This window comes from Ruditapes philippinarum, unplaced genomic scaffold (genome assembly GCF_026571515.1).
Source record: "Ruditapes philippinarum isolate M1 unplaced genomic scaffold, ASM2657151v2 ctg4979_1_1_1_1, whole genome shotgun sequence".
NCBI classification, from domain to species: Eukaryota; Metazoa; Mollusca; class Bivalvia; order Venerida; family Veneridae; genus Ruditapes; species Ruditapes philippinarum.
This window is the reverse complement of record NW_026863576.1, coordinates 3727-22781: the sequence shown is the minus strand read 5'-3', so window position 1 is coordinate 22781 and position 19055 is coordinate 3727. Positions and strand designations below refer to the sequence as shown.

Here is a 19055-nt window from a genome sequence, read left to right as displayed (position 1 = left end):
GACACACTGTTTACATCTGATTAAAAACTAATTTTGATTGAATATATTGTTGTTCCTTGTGTCATATAGCAGAAAAATGACTAAATGATACAGTTTATGACAGTTTTTGTAGTGTAAGTTTATTGTTTTGTGTTCTTTACTGTTTTAAAGTGTTAAGTACGTGAACTAAGAGGAGCACAGTATATATAATGTTTTAGCAGAACTAAATTAAGTTGACAAAAAAAAAAAAAACAAGAACAAAAAAAAACCAAGAAACAAAAAACAAAAAACATGTTTGGTAAACAAAAAATGCCCCTGGTGCAGATAACTTGTTAACAATTTTCAAAAAAAGGCTTACTGGTTATGCGACAAAAAATTGTACAGTCATGATGTTTTGCTATACAGTACTACCGGGTAATTGATGAAGTTGAAAAAATATCAACCTGTACAAATAAAAATATATCAAATATATATAAATGCATGACCTTGACCTTGAACCCAGAGACAACCAAATTCCCACTCAAACTTTAAGGACCAGCTATGGTATAATTTCTTTTAAATATGAGAAATTGGTAAAAAAAATTCAAAGACTGTATTAGAAAATGTGTAAAAAAACCTATTGTTAGCACATGTGACCTTGAAATTTGTGACTCCCAACACTGGATTCTTCCAAGGTATGCTCCTTCTGAATATTAAAAGTATCATCAATAGATAAAGGTTGTTAGATGAAGCAAAAAGATTAAGTAAATGTTTTTACAAATCTATTTTGGCACCCCTGACCTTGACCTCAAACTGACACCTAATTCAATCCAAAAGGAAGGAGACCATGAAGTTATCTTTTTACCAAATGTGAAAGATATCATATCTATTAATAAATAAAGGCTTATTGGGCAAAAGTGTATAAATCTAGTTTTAATACTGGTGACCTTGACTAAAACTGATCCCTAAATCCTTCCCAAAGGCAGAGGATTTCTCAATTTATGTTCCTACCAGATACAAAAGACATCTGCCATAAGAACAAGAGCTCATGTGTTGCCTCATGATAGCCATTCACATTTTTTCAGCTACTGTGTAGCAGGAAACACAAAAATTCATTAACATGGCAAAAACACATTTTTTATTCAAGGGCTATAACTCAAATTATTCAACCTTAAAACCCCATTTAATATAACTTATGCAGGTACTTGGGCACCTATCAATTCTGTAAAATTTCATTTGTATTATAAGAGCAGAGGTCCTAAATTTTTTTTTTTAAATTCATTCAAGGGCCATAGCTCTGACAAAACCATTGAACCTTAAAATACCAATAATATGAACAACTAGACATAGTACTGATCATTCCTGTAAAGTATGGATGAAATTGCACCAGCAGTTTCTTAGGAGTACTAAAGTCCTGACAAGCTTCTGTATGGCTGGCAACACAAAAAACAAAAACTGTTTATTCAAGGACCATAACTCAGCCAAAAATCATTCAAGTGGAAAACCTGTGGAATGTGCGTAAGTATTTACCGGTAAGCTACCAATGATGAATCAATCCTGTAAAGTTTTATAGAAATTGCATTAGTGGTATAAGAGGACTAGTCCGGACAAACTTTAAAAATGCCCATAACTATGACAAAAATCATTGAACCAAAAAATGCTGATGATATGCATAACCTGACATTGTACTGAATATTCTGGTAGTTTGGATGAATTGCACCAGTAGTTTTTGAGGAGTATTCCAGATAAGTTTTGTGACAGACAATGTAGAAGTGATCCCTACTAGGGCCGTCATCAGAAATCGCGATATTGATGTATCACCGATTCTCAAGGGTCGATATCGATGCAAAATTTTGAAAATCGATTTAATCATTCCAACAGAATTAAGTGTCAAATAGCAATGAATAAAATATAAGAACATTTCAAATTAAATTCCAAGTTTGTCATTTGCAATTGAAATTTTAATCTCCAACCTAAAGCAAAACAGCAGCCATTAATGTTTACATTGTTAGCTAATGCGTCAAATCTAATGACATCCGGTCAAAAATTACCAAATTTAGAAATTGAAAATTCTGGCAATAAATGGCATGTATGGTGCGATAAATTTAGTGTCCTAAATCTGTAGACGACAATGATAATTAATAATCAGCAGGCTTTGAACTTTTCACAGCAACATGGCAGCTACATCATCACTAATGTACGTCAGAAATTGCCGAGTTTGTTTGAAAAGGTTAAAAAAAGAGCGATTTATGGGAAAAATTTGGAGTTGAAATTACTTTGTAAAGTTTGCCATCTAATTATGCCATACAGAGGCAATACCACAAATATAAGGTCACATATTGACAGAAACGTCAGAAAATATGGGTCTGTGTCTGTGGTGAGTTCAGTTCCCTTGTGTTATAAATAATTCTTAGTTGTAAAATTTTTTCAGGATTATAAATAACAAGAGGGTTTCATCTGGTTTTACTGTATATTTTTTTTAAAACCATGCATACAATGTGTAACAAAAAAAAATAGACATTTTGAATAATTTAATCCAGTGTTTGCATATCCAAATTTGTTCCCATATATCGATGTATCATCGATATTTACCCTTCTTTATATCGATACAAAAATTTCTATCAATGACAGCCCTAATCCCTAATGTACATTATGTATTATAATGTACATCCCTAATCCCTAATGTACATTATGTATTATAATGTACATCCCTAATGCCCATCGAGTCACTTGCAGCTAAAGGCAATAGAAGATGCAACATTTAAAAATATGAAATAAAGAAAGAAAATGTGATCTTGACATCAGGCCGAACTGGACTGTAATTTGGGTCAGTCAGATTTCATAAAAGCTTGGTGTGAAGTGCCTCCAAAAAATGACTTTGGGGTGAAATGTCAGGGGGTGAACCGTCTAAACCTTGGGAAGGGGTTCTAAAGTTTAGGGGTATTTTTTAGGGAAAATGCATGACATAGGTTTACAAGGGATAAAAGGGGGTAAATATGGATAAAAATGTTTCATGATCTTTTATACCTGTTGGGCCAGTGCCATTTCCACTATTTTGCTTTGGTAGTGGTTAGTGACCTTGAACTTTATAATATTGTTTATATCAAAGAAAATATGTGTAACAGCAGTTCAGTAATTTTCTTTAAAAATAAAATACAAGTTTATATTTGTGATGGAAATCATCATTGTAACATACATTTTAAGTTGTCAATGATATTTGATCTTTATCTTCGTTCAAGTAAAAAGTTAAGTTGAGTTGTACCTCCTTTGATGTAAGTGGCCCTACTTTCAGTTTGGATGTTTTCTTGAAAACGTGCATCAAATAAGTTAGAAATGGTGCGGTATAAGTGCAGGTAACAACAAAATTTTTATATAAATGATTAACTGTGATATGTTGTTTAAAAAATCTTGGTTAATTGTTGTTGTTTTTTTTTCACCGAAGCATTGCAGTTTTAAAACTGGTGATAGTGTTACAACATTCGCCCCAATCACGATTCGCCCCACTTTTTCTGATGAAACAGATAAACAAACTGACATTTACTGAAGTACAGCATCATTTATTTCTTCACGTAAATGGTTTCTATCTCAATTCTGTTGTTAGATCATGATTATGTAAGGTATGTCATTCAAAGTGTTTAATAGTTTTGGCTTCCATAACTTTATATGTCGCTTTTATTTTGACCGTTGTGCGACAGTAAAGTTATGGGTCAACCCTATTTGCAAAGGCTACCAGAATTTTGGCAGTTCGTGAGCAATCCTTAAAAAACCTATTTAAAATCACCTTTATTAATCAAATTTGGGTCAAATAAAAATACCTTTTGATAAACAAATCAATTTTGAATCAATTCATGTTTTTGTTTTTAAATGAAACTTCAATGACATCGTGTAACAGGGAAATATGTAGAGAATGTTTACCAATATGGAGCCTGCTTTCAAATGAAATCTCGCGGGACTTTCAAGTTTTGGGAATTCTAGCATCTATTTTTAGTAACGGAGCATACACTATTTTTAGTAAGTGTACGATTTTAAATAAAAACAAAACACATAATTTATGAATCATCACTCAAAACAATATAAATCCAAACATGTTTTTCGTACAATGTCTGTTATTGAATAAATACAAACACCGTATTCATAATTGCAAAAGCCATGTTTTCAATTAAAAATAGCATTTTGGTCACGTGTCACCAAATGTCATGCAAAGGGTATCCGAACCTAAATTCTCGCTAGTCGCAGCAATGGCGGCGAATTTTATGAAATGTGAACCCACTTGATAAACTTTGAAGCATTATTTCATCATTTTAATGTTCTGTGTTCAAAAATATAGACTGAAGTGTCCCAAATATATCTAACTACCTGTGTTAAAATAGCTTTTGTCCAGATCAAAAATATAGACTGAAGTGTCCCAAATATATCTAACTACCTGTGTTAAAATAGCTTTTGTCCAGATCAAGCAAATTTATTGAATTACAGCATGACATAAATATGTCACGGTTCTGGTTGACTTTCGATACAGGATTGGCTTCAGCGAACAGGTCTAGCAGTACTATAAAACCTGTTCACTGAAGTCTCTTTAGCTGAGTGTTTAATAATATCACAGGTGTAACTGTTCGGTGCTGTGATAATTGGTCACTCCCCTCCCCTTACCCACTCTACCACCCTCCTATCTGTCCCATACAATGTTAACTGCAGTATTTTTAATTTGGAATTTGTTTAGATATTTGAAATATGCTTTTAGTTCAATTTCCTTCATTTCCAGCTTAAAAAAAAAACCAACTGAATACTGTACTATATATTTTAGAAAAGGTATATATGCAACTCGCTGCTCATTTTTCAGCACTCTTTACATTGTACTCATTCTTAATTCAACCATTTTTTCACCAAATTTCTAAATCTTTGGTACCAAATGGTCAGGAATTGAATACTCTTAAAGAAAGTACAGCTGCTATCAAAATAATTACAAGTAATAAGTAGATATGTAATCTTTAAAGTCAAACGCAAAGTGTACATCAAGAGAGATGTGACCACAGGGTTTTTTAAAATGACCAGACTGAATGAATAGTTTTTAAATATTTTTATTGACTTTGTGCATTTAAATATGATAGAATTAAATAATTATTTTTGTAATAATTGTTCAATCAAATCATCAAATATGAAAGTTTACTATAACAAAGCTTTTTCCAATATGTCAAATAATGAAAGTAACTGGTGCCCCAGATTGTTTCCCCTTTATTTTGGTATGGAGTATTTTCATTGGTCTGAGGTTTTCTCATGACCATCTCTTAATAAAATCTTGCGGGGACGTAGACTTACATGTATTTGCGAGTTTAAATCGCTAGAAAGTTAAAAAGTGTTATTTAAAAGAGGATAAAAGAAGATTAGAATATTGAAAAATTATAAAAATGGGGGGCTGGACACCTAGAGTGTTCTATGCTAGCTGCACTGAACCGGCTGTAGGGTAGAGAGTATGGCAACTGCAGTGGGTACTAAGGTGGTGGGTTAATATTAATTCAGGCTTTCAAGCAGGCCCTACTTTTCCTATTTTTCCTACTTTTCCCTACTTTTTTGTTTGACCCCTACTTTTCCCTACTTTTTTCTTGAAATGCCCTACTATCCCTACTTTTTTAAGAAAAAAGCTCGAGGATAATTGATAAAAAATCCAGTATAAGTAGTAGATTGATTTTGAGATAATCTTTATCTCAAATTAAATAAGAATCAGATGCTAGTTTAATTGTAGGAAAAAGTTGATGGAAGTAGGTCATCAGTGGTGCAAGAGGGGTTCCATGATGAGGATGGTTGGAGCTGACATGGCAGAATCAGCGACTTTAGGTGAGTTTGCTTCTATAGAAATATTACTTAGTGTTCAATTATTTTTTATGTTTCATTTCAAAATTATAATGTGTTTTTGTACACAGACTAGCTTCTCAATTGTTTCATTTCAAAATTATAATATGTTTTTGTACACAGACTAGCTTCTCAATTGTTTCATTTAAAAACTATAATATGTTTTTGTACACAGACTAGCTTCTCAATTGTTTCATTTCAAAATTATAATATGTTTTTGTACACAGACTAGCTTCTCAATTGTTTCATTTAAAAACTATAATATGTTTTTGTACACAGACTAGCTTCTCAATTGTTTCATTTCAAAATTATAATATGTTTTTGTACATGTTTTGTACACAGACTAGCTTCCCAATTGTTTCCCAATGATGCTTATACTGTCAGAGGACAATACTTGCCAACATGCTTGTAGATTTTAGGCAATGTTTGGCATATTGGCAAGTATTGAACTTGCTCACTGTGATCATTTTGTCCTGAATTTTCATTGAATGAAAGATACTGGAAAAATGTAGTGAGTGTTTCTGAAAAATATGTATGCTTTAATTAGATAGAATTTGATAGCTTTAATATGGTGGGAGATTAGGAATCTTGATCTTATAACAGATAATTTAAGAATAACTAACTGTGTGTTTATCTCTACCTTGGAATTATCTGAGACCTACTTACATTTCTCGCAAGTGTCATTAAGTTTCTTTTTAAATTCCATTTTACTAACAATTTATTATTTCAGGTCCATTAATTTATAAAATTAACTTCACAATGCCTCATGAACTCACAAAATTTAACAATGCATGTTAATGTATATGCTTTGCTCTGTAGTTGTGTGCATATATTTCTTTGGGTAGCAGGCTTTACTATACTAATATCTATAGTTCTGCAATTAATAAATTATTAAGTGTGAACCCTTGCTTTGATTTGTCAGTTTTGCATGTACTAACTTTGCATACTAACTGCTTGTGTATATATCTTAAAATTTACTTTTGATTGTTACAAGTATCTATTTTGCATGCCCATGTAAACTCCATGCATAACTAGGATGCTAGTAAACCTTTGCTTTTTTTACATTTACTCCTTTTCATTCAGTGTGTTATAATGCTAGTTAAAAAAATCATGTTTTAACACCAGTCTGTGTTTCACATATTATGCTAGCTAAAACCGTGTTTTTGCACATAACATTTTTCTTTTTTGTGTTTTGTAACAACCATGCTATCTTAAACTAGGTTTTAACACATTTCCTGTTTCTAGTCTGTGTACAAAAACATGCTTACTTAATGTTTAATGTTTCTAAATAGTAATAGTCTGTGTTCTGACATATTCATTGTTTATAGTTTTCTGTTATTATTTGGAATTGGATCTAATAAAAATAATACCAATTCCAGGTTCATGTCCAGATTCATCCTGTTGTGGAATCCCTATTGAGACACTGGTGACTGGTTTCCTAAATGAAGAAAATGCCATGGATATTAGTTGATAAGGGTCTGTATTTGTTTTTGCAATCAACTTTGGAAAAAAGGTGAGTAGAGAGTCCTACTTTCCCTACTTTTAGGCTCTGAAAATCCCTACTTTTCCCTACTTTTTTTATGCTCCCCGAAAAAATTTCGGGGGAGCATATAGTTGCCGCCTTGTCCGTCCGTCTTTCCGTCCGTCCGTCCGCACTCACAGGACAGTAATTATGTGGCTAGAGGAACAATAGGTAACTGTTCTTTCTCTTTGATGTCATTCATTCCGTAATGCTTTTATGTGGCTATTTTCTTTTGTGTAGCTAAAAAGAACAATAGAGAGAACAATAGAGTAGCCACATAATTACTGTCCTGTGAGAACATCCGTCCGTCCGTCCCCTTTTCTTGTCCGGGACATAACTTTGAAACAACAAGAGGTATCAACATGAAACTTTGTAGGTAGATAGACCTCATTGAGTAGGTGTGCAGTGCACAAGAACCGTAACTCTGCCTTGCCTAATTTTTGAATTATCCCCCTTTGTTTATTTTACACTTTGAAATTTGTCCGGGACATAACTCTAAAAGTATAAGAGGTATCAACATGAAACTTTGTAGGTAGATAGATCTCATTGAGTAGGTGTGCAGTGCACAAGAACCGTAACTCTGCCTTGCCTAATTTTTGAATTATCCCCCTTTGTTTATTTTACACTTTGAAATTTGTCCGGGACATAACTCTAAAAGTATAAGAGGTATCAACATGAAACTTTGTAGGTAGATAGGTCTCATTGGGTGGAAGTGCAGTGCTTAAGAATCATTACTCTGCCTTGCCTTATTTTGAAGAAATTGCCCTTTGTTTATTTTTACTTTTTGACTTTTGTCCTGGACATTACTTTAAAACTATTAGAGATATCAACATGAAACTTTGTAGGTAGCTAGATATAATTGGATAGAACTGCAATGCTTAAAGAACCTAAACAAAGCCTGGTCTAATTTTGGAGTTATTGCCCTTTGTTCATTTTTACACTTTGACTTTTACCCGGGACATAACTCTGATATCATCAGGAAACTTTATAGATAGATAGATCTCATTGAATAGAAGTGCAGTGCAAAAAAACATAACTCCGCTTTGCCTAATTTTGGAGTTTTTGCCCTTTGTTCATTTTTTTTATACTTTCCTGTGTCCAGAACCTTCTCGGGGAGCATCACCCGGTTCAACCGGTTCTTGTTTACAAAAAAAATCCTACTTTTATCCCTACTTTTTTGTTATTGGCCACTTGAAAGCCTGATTACTAGAAAATTCCTAAACTTGAAATTCGACAATATGCTTTATATATCAACTGAAAAGTTTCTTAATTTTGTCTATTATAAATGCATGGCAAGTTGCCGCACAAATTATAAAACTATATGAAAGAGATATTTCTAAAAACAATATACCTGTTCTGTTTGCTATTAAATAAATGTAGAAACTCATGTCTCTTGATAAATTATAATTAAATTATCATGCCTGATGTTTATCCTTTAAGTGGTATAATAGTATTAATTATTATGCCCCCATTTCGAAGAAAAGGGGGTATATTGCTTTGCACTTGTCGGTCCGTAGACCAAATGGTTTCCGAGTGATAACTAAAGAACCCTTAGGCCTAGGAACTTCAAACTTGGTATTGTGATTGGTCATGACCAGTAGATGACCCCTATTGATTTTGGGGTCAAGGGGTCAAAGGTAAGCAAAAACGGTTTCCGATCAATAACTAAAGAACCTTAAGGCCTAGAAACTTCAAACTTGGTATGGTGATTGGTCATGATCAGTAGATGACCCCTATTGATTTTGGGGTCAAGGGGTCAAAGGTCAAGGTCACATTGACCTTGTAAGCAAAAACGGTTTCTGATCAATAACTAAAGAACTTTAAGGCCTAGGAACTTCAAACTTGGTATGGTGATTGGTCATGATCAGTAGATGACCCCTATTGATTTTGGGGTCAAAGGTCAAGGTCACATTGACCTCTTGGGTAAAAACGGTTTCTGATCAATAACAAAAGAACCCTTAGGCCTAGGAACTTCAAACTTGGTATGGTGATTGGTTATGACCAGCAGATGACCCCTATTGATTTTGGGGTTAAGGGGTCAAAGGTCAAGGTCACATTGACCTTGTAGGTAAAAACGGTTTCCGATCAATAACGAAAGAACCCTTAGGCCTAGGGACTTCAAACTTGGCATGGTGATTGGTCATGATCAGTAGATGACCCCTATTGATTTTGGGGTCAAAGGTCTAGGTCACATTGACCTCTTAGGTAAAAACAGTTTCCGATCAATAACTAAAGAACCCTTAGGCCTAGGAACTTCAAACTTGGTATGGTGATTGGTCATGACCAGCAGATGACCCCTATTGATATTGGGTTAAGGGGTCAAAGGGCAAGGTCACATTGACCTTGTAGGTAAAAATGCTTTCCAATCAATAACTTAAGAACCCTTAGGCCTAGGAACTTCAAATTTGGTATGGTGATTGGTCATGACCAGCAGATGACCTATTGATTTCGGGGTCAAGGGGTCAAAGGTCAAGGTCACATTGACCTTGTAGGTAAAAACGGTTTCCGATCAATTAACTAAAAACGCTTAGGCCTAGGAACTTCAAACTTTGTATGATGATTGGTTGTGACCAGCAGATGACCCCTATTGAGTTTTGGGTCAAGGGGTCAAAGGTTAAGGTCATGACCAGTAGATACTTGATAACCCTTATTAATTGTTTGATCACTGGGTCAGAAGTCATGCATAATAACCTTATCACATGACTAATTGGCTGCTGATAGGGGGCATACATGTTTTACAAACATATCTTGTTCAATATAATTATTGTGTACTACCATTTAACCAGTCCCCCATGAACGTATTGTGAAAAATGGCCATTTTCACTGAAAAGCCTCCTCTTACAAGTTCAAACTGCTATGAAACTATGAAAAATGCTTCAATACTAATCAAACTTGGCACAAATGTTGACTGGACCATTGCCTTTGTAACGACATGCTCAGTCTTAAATTTCCTGTTACCATGGCAACTAGGGGACATCTCAAAATTGCCAAAAATCACTATTTTGCCTCGATTTTTTCCATCAAAATTTATTTCAAAGTGCTGCAACTTCACAAGGGATTGTGATAGAGTCAAAGGCTTTTCAGCGTTGGTTACACGTTACCTTATGATCGCCTTGGGGTCATTTTAAGCCTCTCACAAGTCCAAAATTTTCTTGGCAATGAGGGGGACTCCGCCCCCCTTCAAACCCCCTTCTGCCAACCCCTGATGTATCTTTTGGATGGGGGGCGGCGCCGAAAAAGTGCTCACTTTTTTTAGCAACATCTCTCAAACGAAAACATGTGTTTCCGGCCCAAATAGGACATTTTTTCACTATTTCAGGCCTAAAGAAAGGGGGGGGGGGGGGTCGAAAGTGGGTTGTTTCGCGTATATATGAGGTAAAGGGTTAACAGTAATTGTTTAAAGTGTAAAGCACATGTAGCTGTTACAATATTCATTATTATAATGATGCCTTAAATTTAATAAAGGGGGTATATAGAACTTTTGTAGAATAACTTTATAAATATTTTCTTTGTTTAAATAAGTGAACAGAATTGATAAAGCAATCTTGTTCTTGTTGTTTAGAAAAAAGTCAATTTGTACTACATTAATTTAATGTTTGCAAACATACCCTGTTTTAAAGTATTATATGATGATCAGTTAAAATGCATATGTCCGTAAAATATGTAAAATTTATAGGAATCTGTTAAATAGCATAAGATCAAATCAATTTTCACATAGTTATCATATTATTTTATTTTCATGAACATGAGGCTAACCAACTATATTTTTGCTTCAATATTTCAGATACATTCTCTGCAAGGTGATTTTTACTGGCAATAGAAAGACATGTAAAATCAATGAAAACGATATTTATACTAAAGTTAAAAATGAAATCGGTGCATTACATGGTGACTATGCTTTAGCTGCATTGAGGAATGTACCAAGTTTTGGAGGTATGTCTGTTGCATGGCAGCTGTACTATATTTAATATTTACTAATACTATTTGATTAATATTAACTGAACAAGAGGTTCATTGCGTTTAATTAATCAACTGATCTTGTTCATCGGGCACATGTCTTTTCAGTAATTTCACCATATTTCTGGACCTGTTTCTATATCAAATACACTTCTCTATTTTCAACTTATTATATTTCTCAAGCAATTTTGACTAAACTTCCACAGAAGCTTTGTCGTCAAGTGCACTGGTGCATATTTTCAGTGTTTTATGATTCAAACATTTTTGCAAAATTTTGGCCCTTTGTTTCTCTTGAAAAACAGTGAAATACACAAGTTTCTGTTCTCAATTAACTTCTAGTAAATTTTACAAGTGATTAAGACTTAACTTTTACATCAAATGTGCATGTTGTCAGTGTTTTGTGATTAAAAAAACCCAGAGAAATACACTTTTGTTCTCCTGCAACTCCTACTACATTTCTGAGACTTAACTTCCACAAAAGCTTTGTCTGACATCAGTGTCAAAAAATATCAAATAGCCATAATAGCCCAAAAATGTTAGCATAGACAATATGCACCAGGGAACTTGATGTCGAATTTTCTGTAAAAGTTGAGTGTTGAAAACATGCGTTTCTTGCTAGAAAAATAAATTGCAATGCATTTTGCCCAAGTCTTTGGAAATCCTTGCAGGGTACATACATTAAGTGTTAGCAAAGCAGTCTGAGTCAGTGAACTTTCACATCATTCAAAATGCACTTTGACAGTTTCAATACATTTATTCAAGGTCAATTTTGTTGTGAAAACAGCATGCCTCCAGAGTTATACTAATTTCTTTGAAATGTTTTTTAAATATTACTGGAAACTTTAATCTTTTTTTAGCTCACCAGAGCTGAAGGCTCAAGTGAGCTATTAGTATCAAAGGGGGATGCTCCGGCGTCCGGCGTCATGCATCAGCAATCGTCTTCTTCTCTGGAACTGCTTGGCAGATTTGCGTCAAATTTAGCCTGTAGCATCCTTGTGACAGTCACACTTGAATTTGCTCATGTCATTCCAATTGGCCCCTTTTAGGGGTCAGCAGAGCTAAAAATAGAAAAACCTTTAAACATCTTCTTCTACAGAACTAATGGATGGATGATCACCAAACTTTGTCTGTAGCATTCTTGGGTAGTCTTTTATCAAGTTTGCTCATATTATTTTGATTGGCCCCTTTTAGGGGTCTCTAGGGATAAAAATAGAAAAACCTTTAAACATCTTCTTCTACAGAACTAATGGATGGATGATCACCAAACTTTGTGTGTAGCATTCTTGGGTAGTGTTTTATCAAGTTTGCTCTGACATATTAATTTGATTGGCCCCTTTTAGGGGCCTGCAAAAGCTAAAAATAGAAATACCTTTAAATGTCTATTTCTAGAGAACTAATTGATTGATGATCACCAAACTTTGTCTGTAGCATTCTTGGGTAGTCTTTTATCAAGTTTGCTCATATTAATTTGATTGGCCCCTTTTAGGGGTCTCTAGGGCTAAAAATAGAAAAACCTTTAAACATCTTCTTCTACAGAACTAATGGATGGATGATCACCAAACTTTGTCTGTAGCATTCTTGGGTAGTGTTTTATCAAGTTTGCTCATATTAATTTGATTGGCCCCTTTTAGGGGTCTCTAGGGCTAAAAATAGAAAAACCTTTAAACATCTTCTTCTACAGAACTAATGGATGGATGATCACCAAACTTTGTCTGTAGCATTCTTAGGTAGTCTTTTATCAAGTTTGCTCATATTAATTTGATTGGCCCCTTTTAGGGGTCTCTAGGGCTAAAAATAGAAAAACCTTTAAACATCTTCTTCTACAGAACTAATCGATGGATGATCACCAAACTTTGTCTGTAGCATTCTTGGATAGTGTTTTATCAAGTTTGCTCATATTAATTTGATTGGCCCCTTTTAGGGGCCGCAAAAGCTAAAAATAAAAATACCTTTAAGTCTATTTCTAGAGAACTGATTCATGGACGATCACCAAACTTTGTCTGTAGCATACTTAGGTAGTTTTTTATCAAGTTTGCTAATATTATTTTGATTGGCCCCTTTTAGGGGTCTCTAGGACTAAAAATAGAAAAATCTTTAAACATCTTCTTCTACAGAACTAATTGATGGATGATCACCAAACTTAGTCGGTAGCATGCTCAGGTAGTGTTTTATCAAGTTTGCTCATATTAATATGATTGGCCCCTTTTAGGGGGCCGCTTAAGCTAAAAATAGAAATACTGTTAAATGTCTATTTCTACAGAACTAATTGATGGATGATCACCAAACTTTGTCTGTAGCATTGTTGGGTAGTCTTTTATCAAGTTTGCTAATATTATTTTGATTGGCCCCTTTTAGGGGTCTCTAGGGCTAAAAATAGAAAAACCTTTAAACATCTTCTTCTACAGAACTACATGTAATTGATGGATGATTACCAAACTTAGTCGGTAGCATGCTCTGGTAGTGTTTTATCAAGTTTGCTCATATTAATTTGATTGGCCCCTTTTAGGGGCCGCAAAAGCTAGAAATAGAAATACCTTTAAATGTCTATTTCTAAAGATCTAATTGGTGGACGATCACCAAACTTTGTCTGTAGCATTCTTGGGTAGTCTTTTATCAAGTTTGCTCATATTAATTTGCTTAGCCCCTTTTAGGGGTCTCTTTAGCTAAGAATAGAAATACCAGTAAATGTCTATTTCTAGAGAACTAATTGATGGATGATCACCAAACTTTGTCTGCAGTATTCTTGGGTAGTCTTTTATCAAGTTTGCTCATATGAATTTGATAAGCCCTTTTTAGGGACTGCTTAAGCTAAAAAAAGAAATACCTTTAAATGTCTATTTCTGGAGAACTAATGGATGGATGATCACCAAACTTTGTCTGAAGCATTGTTGGGTAGTCTTTTATGAAGTTTGCTCTTATTATTTTGATTGGCCCTTTTAGGGGCCGCTTAAGCTAAAAATAGAAATACCTTTAAATGTCTGTTTCTACAAACCTAATGGATGGATGATCATTTAACTTTGTCTGAAGCATTGTTGGGTAGTCTTTAATCAAGTTTGCTCATATTAATTTGATTGACCCCTTTTAGGGGCCGCTAAAGCTAAAAATATAAAAACCTTTAAACATCTTGTTCTACAGAACTAATGGATGGATGATCACCAAACTTTGTCTGTAGCATTCTTGGGTACTCTTTTATCAAGTTTGCTTATATTTATTTGATTAGCCTCTTTTAGGGGCCACTAAAGCTTAAAATAGAAAAAAACCTTCGAACATCATTTCCTACTGAAATAATTGAAAGATGATCACCAAACTTTGTAGCATTCTTAGGTAGTGTTTTATCAAGTTTGCTCATATTATTTTGATTATCCCTGTTAAAGCTAAAGCTTAAATATCCCAGGTCATGGCATTTCTTCAAATTATTGTTTAAACATATTCTATGCTCAAATTTAATATTAGAATATATTGACATTCCAACACTGAAAAGCAGTTGTTTCTGGTGAGCGACTCAGGGCCATCATGGCCCTCTTGTCTTTTTTTTTGTCTTTTTTTTAAAAGTCTTAGTGCATTTTTCTCAAGTTTGATTTTCATGAAGTATTTTGGCTCATCTGAAGTCATGCAGCTTTAATTAAGTAAGAAGACCAAACTTGTTTTCAAAACTTTTGCCTACAAAATTTCAGTGCGATACATTGATGGGAACACTGGTGTGGTACTGATCAGATGCCAGAGAGATTTGTTAAAGATTGTACAGTCTGCTATCACATATGTTAAGAAGATAAATACAGAAGATGCTTTCCTACAGACCATACATGTTGGAGGTAAAAATGACATGATGTTATCAGTACTCTTTTGAAAAAAAGAGTATTTATTACATGCTTTTCGGTGGTTTATAGAAATATATCAGTGATATAAAAATGGTAATCTCACTGTTTGAAACAGTGAAATTACCACTTTGATAATTTGACTGTTTTGAATTTAAGCCCCTTACGTTATTTCAGTGAAATACCAGCGTGCACAGTACTGGGAACCAACTTAATGACGTGACGTCGTAAATGACGTCACATTATATTATTATTTGGCGCGCTTTTCATTCAGTATTAGGTTAAATGTCTTTTTAAAACGTTTCTTTGCATATAATAAAAAGAAAATTTGTTTAGTTTAGTGTAAGATTGAAATATATTTCACCTTGTGAACACCAAAAGTTCATATTTCACTCGTGGCAGCGCCACTCGTGAAATATACCTTTTGGTGCTCACTCGGTGAAATATATTCCGATCTTACACTGAACTAAACAAATATCGTCTATATAACTTTTCATTTTTTGTTGCTTTTCATAACAATTATACATGTATATATATGTATGTGTATACATTGGGTGCAGTTTTTTTTATACATGTTATATTTGCATTTTGAACATGCTTTATCATGTCTGTGGGGGGCGTCTGTGGCCAAGTGGTTAAGGTCCTTGACTTTAAACCACTTGCCTCTCACCACTGTAGGTTGGAGCTGTTCAAGCGTTGTCAGATTCTACATGTATGCTATCCAGCTAGCTTACAGAATGTTGGCGTTTCTTCTGAAGTCCCATTTGTGCCTTTAATAATGTAAAATGGTGCACCTTTGCATGACCAGTAAAGCTGAAAACTCGCAATATGACCTATACTGTGTTAACGCATCGTAAAACCCATTTTAAAAAGATCTTGTCTGAGTAATGTAAATTTTTCCTCCTTAATTGATGAGTTTACTATGTCGGAACATTATTTTTTTGTCTATCAATTTCTGGCAAAGCAAGTGAATTTGTTACATTAAAAGGCTTTATAATGTTTTTATCTCAAAAAATAATGTTTATACTAATGTTTTCTAATTATATATCCAGAATGTCTGAACTTCCAATTTTTCACCTCAGTAATCATGTACATGGTGCCTTTGTTTGGTTGATTGGGATACATTGTATACTTATAAAATATAATAGTCGTGCCATGCTCAAACCAACATAATGCGTTTGCGACCAGCATGGATCCAGACTAGCCTGCGCATCTGTGCAGTCTGATCAGAATCAGTGCTGTTAGCTATCAGTTTCTCTACTTGTTACAGGGTTTGTAAGCGAACAGCATGGATCCTGATCAGACTGCGGATGAGCAGGCTGGTATAGATCCATGCTGGTCGCAAACGCACTATGTTGGTTTTGTCAAGGCGCATCTCATTAATTTAGTCTAAATTATATCTTTATATCTTGAACCTTATTCTTAACCATCTCTGGTTACATTTCATAATTTGATATATTCAATATTTGATATATTTCAGGAACAATAAGATCGTGTCTGAAGTTTTTGATCAGGTATCATAGATCTCGTCTACCTCAACTTTTGATGGAATGTAAAACTGAAGGTATTTGATTTACTTAATACTTGAGACATTACTGACATACCAGTGCCACTAGTGTAGAATATATACTGATAGTTGCTCAGTTTAGACATTTTAATCATGAAACCCTTACAGGGCAGCAGATAACATGCGTATTTGCGTTATTACCCAATTACCCAATTAAAATGTCAAAAAACGCAATAGAAATAATAACTAAGGGTAAGGAAAAGTAAATAAATTCTTATTTATGCAAACTACATTTGAACTGGTGCGTAATGACGTAAATTATACTGAACGCCGTACATCTGGCAGATCATACTGTTTCAAATTCAAACTGTTTTAACCTTTAAATTATATCAGGCAGCTTGGAAATCTCCTAGGCCAATAAACCATAAAGCATAGTACTAAGTAGCATTTTTATTACCATACAAAACCTACAACAGTGTACAATGAAGGTCAGAAATTTTGGGTAAAATACATGAACTCGTGCTTTATAACCCAAATTGGTTAGAGAGTGTAGGGTAAAAATACAGAAATAACTCTAAGAAAATAGAAAAAAAACCAATAGATCACAAAACAAGACAAGTCTGCATTTAAATCAGGGTCTGTTGATTTCATAATTTTAGCATGGTTACACTAAATATTCATCATTTCTTGTGCTAATTTGAAACATATTTAAGCACATAGTGGTCAAAGGTGAACTTTGTTTTAATGTTAAAAGACATGAAAGTTTCATAATATAAATTTTAATGTTTGGAAGAAAAAGACATATGAAAAATTATTCTTGTTAAAAATATTAAAAGGGAAACAAATATGCTAAATTAGGATATGCTAAATGAGAATAAGGAAAAAATGTATAAATTTATGATCTTATTGCAGATGAAAAGAAAAAAGTTCAAGCAGCAATAGTTGAAAGTTGCAAGACAAGTACACGAGTAATGTGTACTTGGGAGAGAAGAGAAAAATCAGACACACCAAGATAAAACACCAGTAATAAAACACTAGTGATAAAACACCAGTGATAAAAACCAGTGATAAAAAGCAGTGATAAAAAGCAGTGATAAACATCATGATAAAACACTAATGATGAAACACCAGTAACAGAGCATCATGATAAAAACGTTAAAACATACCAAATAAAACATGTTGTTACAATGTTTTCAAAAAAGGCAAAGGAAAAAAACAGTAAAAAGACCCGGTATTGAATGAGAGTTCCAAGTGAGTCCAGGTAGTTAGGTGGAGTTTAGTGATCAGTTAGGCTTAAAACTAAAACAAAACTTACAAGATGCACAACTACAGTTATTAAACATTTTGATTTCCAGTCATGCATGTCAATCAATTAGATAATGCTAACTGATTTTTGTTGATAGGTTTATATTACAGTGAGTATAGATTGTAAAGTATTTTCATAACTGAGATGATGGCCTATTTCTATAGGGAGATTGTGATTTGAAGTTCTGAATTTGCAAAACATATCTTTGAATATTATTGTCCAGCCTATAACTTTGTCATCATCTATCAAGAGATTTTGAAATAACTTAGTACAAATGTTTGGCATGATGAGAAAGTGTCGCACATGAAGAGATTTTGAAGTCAGAAAAAGTGTTTAGTATCTGTCCTGTTGTTACATCTTTATTCATATTATTTGATGTCCTAACATATATAGCGGGAGTGTCTGTGTCTTTCACACATATTTCTAGTTTCCTCCTGTTTTTTAAGAATTCAACAATAAAATCACCACTTGTGCTCTGGGTAAAACCCTTATTCTAAGATTATTCTGACTCCTGCAAATTGATGAAATGATTCAGCATGACTATCTAGGAGGACAAATCTCCTTTTTTATTATACCCCCCGCACAACAAAGTTGTAAGGGGGGTATACTGGAATCAGATTGTCCGTCTGGCCGTCCGGCGTCTGTCGGTTTTTTCTTGTCCGCCGAATAACTAAAGATTCCTTTGACCCACAGTCTTCATATTTGGCATGGAGGTTAGTCATGATTAGTAGATGACCCCTATTGATTTTGAGGTCACCAGGTCAAAGGTCAAGGTCACAGGGGCCTTGACTTCAAAAAGCTTGTCCGCCCAATAACTTAAGATTCCTTTGACCCACAGTCTTCATATTTGGCATGGAGTTTAGTCGTGATTAGTAGATGACCCCTATTGATTTTGAGGTCAACCAGGTCAAAGGTCGAGGGTCACAGGGGCCCTTGACTTCAAAAAAGCTTGTCCGCCCAATAACTTAAGATTCCTTTGACCCACAGTCTTCATATTTGGCATGAAGGTTAGTCGTGATTAGTAGATGACCCCTATTGATTTTGAGGTCACCAGGTCAAAGGTCGAGGTCACAGGGGCCTTGACTTCAAAAAGCTTATCCGCCCAATAACTTAAGATTCCTTTGACCCACAGTCTTTCATATTTTG

At 34.1% G+C, this 19055-nt stretch overlaps 1 protein-coding gene across 1 annotated transcript; it reads left to right on the top strand.

Moving 5' to 3' along the window:
* Window positions 1–3179: 3179 nt before the first annotated feature.
* Window positions 3180–18790, top strand: LOC132722553 (ribonuclease P/MRP protein subunit POP5-like). Its single transcript, XM_060707063.1, has 5 exons — window positions 3180–3311; window positions 11109–11257; window positions 14956–15093; window positions 16577–16660; window positions 17516–18790. The coding sequence occupies exons 1-5, from the start codon at window positions 3292–3294 to the stop codon at window positions 17617–17619; spliced, it is 495 nt and encodes a 164-aa protein (XP_060563046.1). The 5' UTR covers window positions 3180–3291; the 3' UTR covers window positions 17620–18790.
* The last annotated feature ends 265 nt before the right edge of the window (window positions 18791–19055 follow it).